The sequence below is a fragment of the Cariama cristata genome, unplaced genomic scaffold, assembly GCF_000690535.1.
Source record: "Cariama cristata isolate BGI_N322 unplaced genomic scaffold, ASM69053v1 scaffold7391, whole genome shotgun sequence".
In the NCBI taxonomy this organism is placed as follows: Eukaryota; Metazoa; Chordata; class Aves; order Cariamiformes; family Cariamidae; genus Cariama; species Cariama cristata.
Window position 1 is genome coordinate 124840 of NW_009599788.1, and position 10240 is coordinate 135079.

General features: G+C 39.3%; 1 protein-coding gene across 1 annotated transcript in view; it reads right to left on the reverse strand.

Annotated features, from left to right (window-relative positions):
• Positions 1-4505, reverse strand: part of LOC104168998 (cytoplasmic dynein 1 intermediate chain 1-like) — a gene marked incomplete at its 5' end in the record, with an annotated part of 19707 nt that extends 15202 nt beyond the window's left edge. Inside the window, one exon of the mRNA XM_009709801.1 lies at positions 4380-4505. Coding sequence (XP_009708103.1) covers positions 4380-4505 — 126 coding nt within the window. The remainder of the gene's footprint in view (positions 1-4379) is intronic.
• Positions 4506-10240: the final 5735 nt, after the last annotated feature.

The window sequence follows — 10240 nt, forward strand, 5'->3', positions numbered from 1 at the left end:
CCTGCCATACTAGTCATCATTTAAAAGCATGACTAGAATCAACTGTCTGAAAACCTGCCAAACAGATGCAACAGTTTGTCCTGTAACTAGTTTAACTAAATAATACACAGTAATAAGCTCCTTGCAATTACAGTTTCAAACTCTTCAATCCTGTGCTGCAAACTTACTTTACATTTTATTACAATGAAATAATAAATCATTGATATACAGTTTCTATCTATTTATCCACAGTGCAAGCAGAATATGACCTGGAAGAGATTAATGGGGGGAAAAAAAAAAAAAAAAAGAAAGAAATAATGGAAGGTGGATGAGAAGCTGCTTTTTCACAACCAAAGGTGCAAAGAGCATTCTCAATAAGCCAGGTAAGCAACAAATGTGGTTGTTAGAGCATATTTATGACAGCGGCAACTGTGTAACATCACTGAAGCATGCACAATGGGAGCAAGCTTTCTAGAAAATATATCTACAAGAGAGACACGCAGTTAGGTTTAACTATCAATCATCTGGACATGTGAATAAATCTATAGTCAGTGGCCCATGTTCTGTTAAAATCAACTTCTAACATACAGAAAACTTGCTGCCCAGTAAATAAGTCATAAGACCACAGAGGCTAAAATACATTATATACACTACAAGAATAATAATAATATCCTAACTGCTAGACCAACAAAGGTTTCAATATTTAGATCTTACAGAGAGTAAAGTGTATTTACAATGACTGGTTATATTCTCTGGTTAAGTTACATAGGTTTAAGATCCCATCACACTGAAACAATCAGATTTTTATGTGTTTGTTTGGGTTTTTATTTCATTTTATAGTTCACATTCTTTAAATCAGTGGTTACTGATCCACAAGAGCACATCTATACGGACTATTTAAGTCTCCTCTCCCCTGGAAGTGTGTGTATAACTCCCATTAACGCTAATGGGCAAAAAGCACAAGCATTGAGGAGAAAATAGACCCCTCACTGTGAAAATAAATGTGTTCAGTTATTTTCAGATATGATGCCGAAATCAAACAACTAAAAGTACATACTCTAAGGAGATAACATTATATAGCCTAACTGAAAATGTCACCAGTATTTTTAAATCCCTGGTCATGGACCTTGCCACATTCTTCATGCTTCTGCCATTTCTTGTGTCATAAAGACTATGACTGGATAACATATCAAGAAGGGCCAATTCCGAAATTCTTACAAAGTGAAACAGCCCTGATCTCACACTCCCTGCCTTCACAAAGGATGCAAGGTTAGGTCTCATATCTTATATTTTCACTTAGGCCATATAATGTTTTCTCTTTACACCATATGGGTTAACAGCAGCAGTAAACTTCACTGTTCTCTAGAGTAGTTCCTTAAAACTGTGATGAATCTATCAAAGTAAAAATTACTATCACTTAAATTTTTTCCTTAATGATTTGATATCCAAAAGTTTTCTGCTCTGATCAAAATTCATGGAGTCAATTCTGTCTGTTCAAACAGGTAAGAAAAATTGCTTATAGAGTAATGTGAAATTCAAAGACATTGTGCTTTATTATAATACAAATATAATCACAACTTTTTCTGATGGAACCAATGTTTTGTCAATTTACAGCTGATTTAATGTAATATTTGGAGCAGTCATGAGAAAAGAAAGGTTTTAAAAAGGACGCAGTATAAGTGGAGCATTAATGTTTTTGGTGAGTGTATTTAGGGTCTTTGTAAAGTGGCCTGCTGACTTTCTAATGCAAGTAATCACACCCATCTTCCCAAATCAGAGATGCACCTTCAAATAAGTGGATGCTACTGAGTTGTCAGGGATGAGTTCTTTCAGTGATGAGGCCTTTTCAGAAGCTGATGCTGTAGAAGACAGGTAGAGTGCTATTGCTGAAAGGTCAACAGTTGCAGCTTAGTGTCAGGCTTTGCAATACTGCTGGGTCAAATATGAAATGCTAGGTGCTGCCAGGTGCTGTATGGTCCAGCTCCCAGTCCCTTGCCCCCAGCCATGTGCTCACTCATCCACTCTCACACTGAGTCAGTTCATGGACAAAAACACCCCAAGGAAAACAAACCAAAACAAATAAATAAATCAATACTTCTCTGCTGATCTATCTCCCTCCCCATAATGTGGGTGGTGACAAGCACTGTTACTGACACAAAAACTGGGCAGCAAGGGATATGGCTAGGGATGGCTGCCTGGCAGGGAGAGAAAGACTGCCCCTTTTAAACTGTCAGACCAGACCAGTCATGTCCCAGAATCAAACCCATACAAAAAGGACAGTCAAAGGAGGACCCCAGCTGAGCCAAGGAACTGGCCGGTGTCTGCACACTGAACTAAAGACAGAGTCTTAAAGACTGCCATATTTCTGCCAGGCACTTCCAAAAGTGCATGTGCATGCTGTGAATTTCCTGTGCGTCATGCCTGAAGACAGCTAAGCATGGAATAACTCATCAGAGAGCTCTTGATGGACTGGCACAGAGGGTTAATGACTGAAGAAGCTGTTACTCACTGTACCAGCCCTCAGTTCCAGGCTTTTGAGCTGTATTTCTGCATCTCACTTAAGGCTTTGTAGTGAGAAGAGCTGTGCTGGAGAACATATGAGCATCCTTCTTTTTTAAACCAGAAAAAGCCACTAACAACACACCAGCCCTGGTAGTATCTGAAACTGTTGCAGCCCAGACCACCTCTTCTAAATTTGGTACAGGAATTACTGCAGAGACTGATACTGCCAAAATGAACCAGGCAACAAATTAATGAACTCCTTCATTCATTACAGAAGAGGAGGAGGGGTGTCAATGGCCCATGACCTGTCAGCAGCCATGTGGATGGACATCCATCTGTTTGCATAAGTGTGTATGGAGCTGAGCTGGAGATGCTGGGGCTCTGCACAGGCAGGGCATGCAAGATCCCTGAAGCAGAACACTTTATGTAACACTGATCTGGACTCACACAAATACTATTGAATGACTCTCTTTTCTTTTTCTTTTTCAAGTAATAGAAGTCTGTCTTTCTTTTTTATTTGAGTGTATTGCTGTGACTCATTTTGCAAGTTGAAGTCTGATTATACGGAGGAAAGGCCAAAAACTTAAATATTACTACTTCTGCATAGAACACTAAATCTATTTTCTCCTGCGTGAGTTTGCAGGGATAAACAATCCCATAAATGATTTGGTGTATGATATGCAAAAAGAGACATTTCTACAGCCCGTCTAGACTCCCAGACAAGATCAGACTGTGCTGTCATCAAAGACATTTCCATAGCCTGTTGTATCACTTGGAAGACAGAAAAATCACCTTTTCAGAACAGTCATGCCAAAATGAATAATAAATAAAAACAGCCTGACCTGTCAGTGTCATAGTGGACAGTATGTAGTAACCTTAGGCAATTTAGAAATTATGCTAACAATATGGCAAGAAGTTTCAGCAAACATTTGTGAGGGAAGGCAACTGCTGCACAAGTGAATGCAATCCAAAAATATGAGTCATGCACAAGCAATTTTGCTATGGGCCATAAAATCACTTTATGAGAGTTACAGATAATTCTATATGTATTCTATAATGTTTCCCTACTGTGTAGAGATGGATATCTCAGTATCCTATCACAGATAATGATGGAAAACAAATTCTCTACATAAAAGCTGATTGCTCAGAGATTCACCCTTAAATGTTCCAAGGGATTGTAATGCCGACAGAACACTTTATACCGCATTCATCAACAAAGAGGTAGATTCCATCAGTGCCAAAGACACTGCAGTTTAGATGGTTTTTATAAGATGTAGCAGGGTGAACTGAGAGCAGCCTAAGACACAGAATACATATCCTGCTATTTCTCAGCACCTACATACTCTTCATCACACATGCACCTACCATCCTCCACAATGACACCTCTCATTTCCTCCTGTTAGTACTTTTGCACATACTCAGACATATTCAGCATTATTCAGTAGTAAGAGATGTATTCTGTACTTGTCATGCTGAGAAAAGTCTACAGCATTAAGTCAGTCATGAAATAAGAGATAGTGGAGTATAAAAGGTGAACCCTTCAGGACCAAGTTCAGAACAACACAGCTTCTTTTTGTGCCTGTTTTCCTCTTTATGTTCCTTTGTAACTTCTCCCAACTGTACCCATAGAACCATTAAAAAAAAGTTTTAAAAACACTGAAAGCTTTCAAAAAATACTTATCTCATGAGATTTTAACTAGTTAACTCTTTTGCAAAGTAGCTTTACGACTAACACGCTGTTGGCAACTCAAAATCAACGGCAACTCCACTGAAAGAAATCTGGCTTATTCTTTGGAGGTGTCCTACTCATATGTTATGATACGTGATCTTTTCTCAAACTTGGATGTGGCATTCTCCAGGAGCTGAGCTTTAAAAACACCAAAACCCAATAATAATACCTCTCCAACATCGTAGATCCATATGCGGCCTTCTGAATCACCAACTGCTACCTCCTTTCCAGCCTGGGCCCAGCGGACACGGTTGAGGGCAGAAGCTCCTTCTATGGTGACGCTGGCTGTGGGAACCTGTCAAAACAATAGGAAGGACAATAAAATCACACTGCCTGTGAACCAGGGAGGTCAATTTTGAACGTTCTGCTGAGCTTGGTGAGTCACAAGTCCCTTGGCATTGCTGGAAGTAACATACAATCCTCGTGGGGGGAGGAAAAAAAAGGGTTCATTGTTTCTTCAATCACATGTGCTAAAAAAAGGAGAGTAAGAGATTGCTTGGAACCAGCAGGGAAGACTTTTCCACAGTAAAGGTCAGTAAATGAAACAGTTTCTTCTCCTTAACCTCGGTGACATGCGAAACCACATCTGTCTCTTTCTCAAAAGTCACTGACTTATGACCAAGAACCAGCTGAGGACAGGACTTGGCTTCAGTCCTGACCTGGCTTCTGGCCTCTGACTCGAGCCCAGATAACCTGATGGTCAGCAGACATGTCCCTATATTCATGCTGACACACCCTTTAAATCCATACTCACCTCGGCAGCTAGATGCAGAGGTCGAAATGTAGGTATTACATAAGAAAAATCCTGAGCTAATCACTTCAGAGCGAGGACACGGCAGAAGTGAGAAGAGCTGAGCTGACATTTAGGAATTCCTACAATATATTCCCACAATTCTCTTTTACATCCCCAGGAGACTTCTGCTTTAAATACACCTGAATGCTGTCAAATTTCCAACCTCCCTTCCCACACCAAGTCAAACAACTTCCAAGGTGATCCACAAGAATACATAAAGACTCTGGTTAATATGTGGGATGAATCTTATGTGTGGGATATAATGCGTGGGATGAATGAACACAATCTTAGGAGAAGTATTTGTAATCTACGCTGGAATGAGGGCATCAAAAGATGCTGCAGGAGGAAGGAACTGTGTGGGTGTTTGTCCCAGATAGGTAGATCACTCAGTTGATTTAGGTCACCTTATAAGACAAATGATGGTAACCTGCAAGTCTGCTAATGCTCCACCCCGCTGCCTTTAACGAGAGAACCTGCCTGAGCAAGGAGCCTGTAGCTTGGCATGATGGTCTTCCAAGCAAGGCTTTTTAGCTTTAATGCTTTTTAGGTCAGGGCAAACAGGATAGGACAGCTGCAAAAGCAGCTCCTCCACCAGATCTATCCGTGGGAATCTCTCTTGGTCACATGGTGAGATGGGGATATGGGGGTGTCCTAGGATCTATAAATGGACATGGAGTTGGAGAGCAGCCCAGGCAAGAAGAGATAGTTAGACAGGAACCAGAGTCCAGGCTACCTCTGGAGGAGTGACAGGTACTCCTTCTGTCCTCACTGTCGGCACAATGCAACAGAAGCAGGAAGAAAGCAGCTTGAAGGTAGTACTAAAGCCTGGTCTGAACACTGACAAACTGACAAGATTAACAAAACCAATATTTTGCTAACTTCATCTTGGTTCTCTGGCTGTAGCTTTATATTGTATTTGTGAGATAGGTCCAAAGATCCAGGAGAAAAATAATTTTAAAGCAAACACTGTATAGCTGCCAAGCCTATCTCCTTCTCCTCAGCTCTAATGCCTTCATTGTGTCACACAAGATGAGTGACGGCAGGAAGCTGAACCTTTGCAGACTTCCCGGGACTCTCGTTAGGGCTGCAGCGCCTGCGCAGCCACGCCAGCAGCAGGACAAGGACAGGGAAGCAGGGCTGCTTGCCTTGCCCCTCTCCCCCTTGAGACTCCCTGCTCCTCCTCCTCCTCACCAACCCCAACACAAGGTTGCAAAACCAAACTGGCACCTCTACTACAACCAGCCTGCCAAGCTAAAGCATGACTTCCATAAAGGGCTTTGTGGTAGCGTCCTGAGCCCCACATGTGAAATGCAAGAGGATTTGGTTTGCAGAATGATGTAGAAATAATGCTGAATAGCAATCAGAAAGCAGATACCATCTGCCCCACCCTTTAAGAAGCCATTCAAATGCAAATAAGCTACTGGGCTCACCTCCCCGTTGTGCAAGGCCTAGGTCCTGTCCAAGGCAGTATTACCCAAAAAAGCTGGCACACTCTAACTCCTCATCCCAAGTCTATTACTGCTTAGTGGGCGAGAGTCAACGGCCTAAATCTGACATAGGGTCATTGATCCGTGATAAAATCACATCAGAGAACAAGCAATTTTACTTTCGTGATCACTGATTTCTCAAAAAAAAAAAAAAAAGTTATTTTAATTCCAGCCAAAATTAATTTCATAACATTTGGAAACGGGTTTCTTCAAACAACAACTAAATGCCACATTTTAGAGGACTAATCCACTAACCAGCTATGTTTCTCAGAAAATTGTAGATCAAAGATATTTGTTTCATACACAAATATACACAGCGTATATTTAAGGCACTGAATTTTCACAAAATCTTTAGGAAGGCTGAAATACATAACTCTAGAGCTGGGGTTTTTTTTTGTTAATACAGCATTCTTTCACTGTTCCACATAAAAATAAGCAGCATGCATGCCGCAGACACAAGACACAACCCATGCGTTTTTTCAAAACCCTATGGTTTTGTAAAATCCTGTTAGTATTCCACAAAGCTATCTAACAAAATAAAAAGCAATAATGAAACAGTCTTTAAAAATCCAAATAAAAAGCCTTTTCTCCAGTGATATGGAGAGAAACATAGTGAAACCATAGTATCTTAAAATAGATTTGTCTGCTTTCAGTAGTGATAGGTTAAATTACACATGCCTATTTGAGATTTCAAAGATAAGAGTTTATTTTATAACGGTAGCACTATGTTTTTAAAATCACATTTGAAATACTTTATAAATTCTCTGAAGTTGCTGCTTGTCAGATTTTTAACAATTTTGAAATGAGATTTTAACAGGTAACAGATTAAGAAAGATGCAGTCAGCAAAACCTGCATGATAACAACATACCTTTTATTTTTTTACTTTTATTGCTTTTGTAGCGTCAAAACCTGCTTGCAAATACATCTGTTATCTGTTTCTAGAAACAGACACCATCTTCATACTTTCAAAGCTAAGGTACGGCATGCAAAAAAAACCAGCAAACATTTGAATGGGATATAACACAGCAGAAATAAGCGATTTTGTAAGTCAGTTTAATATCAGTTCATAGACAAGTCAGATTCATCAATACTCTAGAGACTTTCTCCAATCTTGATCAAATAAGAAATGTTACAGACACATAGGTAAGAAATGAGCATTTGGTATCCTGAAACTATCTGCAGACCTCACTATACTGATCCATAAAAATAATATTCAGTTTGCAAAAGAATGAAGGAGCGGGTAAGGCTATTTTGCTTTTTAAGGTTTTTTATATTCATTTATCAAATATAAAATAAAACATGATGACTTTCATTGCTATTACAAAAACAATTTCTGGTATCCACAGATCAACATGAAGCACATAAATACCCTTGTTACTTTACACTGAGATTTTGAGAATAATTAGACTGATTAAATCCGTGGTACAGTCAAACGATTTTTGTTATTTTGATCAGAAAGCATTCAGCTCTCAGAAGAAATGTTTTTAATAAATGTGGGGAGTAAGACTAGTGGAAACTGTGCTACAGATCAAAAATTTGGAGGTAGCGTATTGTAACTAAAACCAGGTATTTTCTTAATTGGTTTACAAAATAATACCAAAATAATAATGTGGCTTACTTCCCAAATTAAACAAAACCAGGTCTCATTAATAACAATCATATCTAGCTCTTACGCAGAGATTTTTATCAACAGCTAGCAGTTAAAAACATTCATATACCTGTCATTTTCTATTGTCTTCACAAATACTCTGACATCACATATCTGACATCTAAAAGTAATAATGATCTAAAAAATAGGTGTTTCAAGATTTCTTATTACAAATGCAAAAGTGCTGACTTTTTCTTAGCAAATAGCAGGGCAGACTTAAACGGTGTAATCAATTACAGAAATCTTGAAAATTATAAATTATGACCTACCAGATAGAGGGTAAAAGCAAACAATGATCACTTTCAGTTACAACGTTTAAAAGAACTGCTTACAGTTCTCTCTTTCAGTGGTGCTTTTGCTGCTTCTCCCACATAATAAAAGCTCACATCTATTCAGAATCTGCCAATTATCATTTATAGATATTTTTAAATTTGTTTCATCAGTGCTCAGTAAGGAAACTGAATGGTATTTCTGACCCCCGAGACCCAAATTCAATTTTCATAAAAATACAAAGCTCAGACACCAGGGAAATAATTCCAGTCCGATCCTTACAGGAGAGCTGATTTTGACCTCTGGGAATGGAAATAATTTGTGAAATCAGGGGTGGCCTTGCATGCAGAAGAAAAGCAAGATCGAGCTTGAAATTATTTTTTTTCTGATGTTTCTATGTATTTATATGTAAACACACTGAAAATATATCAGCAGTTTTCTACGTACAGCCTTATTATTGATGGGAATGGGATCAAGCAGTCCATACTAATTTTTTGGAAAGACATTATGGTCTCATTGAGTTAAATGGCAAAACATCAGTTGATTTCAAGCAGAGCAGGATTTCAGCCCCGGTATTTGGGGGGAAAGGGTTATTATTTTTCTTCTTAAAATGCTGGGTTTTATCCTCTGTGTTTAAGCCTGCATTAATGAGAACACCTGAAGGATATGTCCCTCCCTTCCCAAAATAAATTCTGAGGAGACTCCTCCTGTATATCCTCCAGCTGTATGTGCTCTAATTAAAAAGGCTGTGCTGCTTCCTGCTCAGAGCACTTCAAAAGGCCTCACTGCTCCCCTTGACAATGCAGTGCCCGGTGCTGGTTCCTCTTACCTGTCTGTGCTTATTTATGGCAAGCACTACTCACTGGAAGCCATAAACTGTGCCTGTATTTTACTCTGTCTGAAACGTATAGCATGTTCATATGAAAGGCATATTAGTGATCAAACTAATCTTAAAAAAAAAAAAAATTGTAAAAAAATAGCGTATGGCGGGAAATACTGCTGCTTGCTCTTCGGTCTTCTGTTTTTTTTGAAATAAAAAGAAACTGTGAGTTAATACATGACTTTTTTATTACAGTCTGTTTGTTCTTAATTTTATATGGCATTAAGTAAAAATATGCAAGACTTCAGTTGTGGAAAAATATTTCTATTCTTGTGCAGAACGCCGATTGTTGGCCATCTAAGGCTGACCTCAGCTGACATGACAGGTTTTCTCAAAACCATTTTTGAGGGAAGCTCAAATCCAGAAAAAAACCCCCCTATCCATATAAGTCTGCAGTATTTTTTAAAATCTGAAATAATAGGAGGAAAAAGGGGTGTTCAGCACATTTAGAAAATTACTTTTTTAAAAATACAGTATTTGCCATTCTCAGTCTTTGCAAAAAGCTCTCTGATTAATCCTTTCTCTCAGTGGAACTCAAAGGTGCGACGTTTCCTCCCCAATGGTCCCCGCTATTTAGTTAACAGCGATAGAAAGAAAACTTGTTATTTTTCTTTTGCATTTGTGCCTTGAAGTTTCACAGCTCATTTTAAAGAGAAAAAAGTTGAGGGTATAAAATCACAAATAATATGTGAGAGATGCCTTGTGCTTAAAAAACTCAAGCGGAGTAGCTAGCGACTCAGAAAGGCGGGAGGCGAGGGAAGATGCAAGGGCACACTGGGCTTCTGATGTGCTGGAGGCACTGGTCCAGGGCTTGCAAGTTACAATCTCCAGAGGATTTGGAGCAGAGCATAAATACGAAGGGAAATTAAGTTTCCCACCCAAACACGAAGCACCTCCCGAGCGCGGGAGGCTGCTGAAGGGCTGCCCGGCGCCTCGGTCCATGCCGCAGGC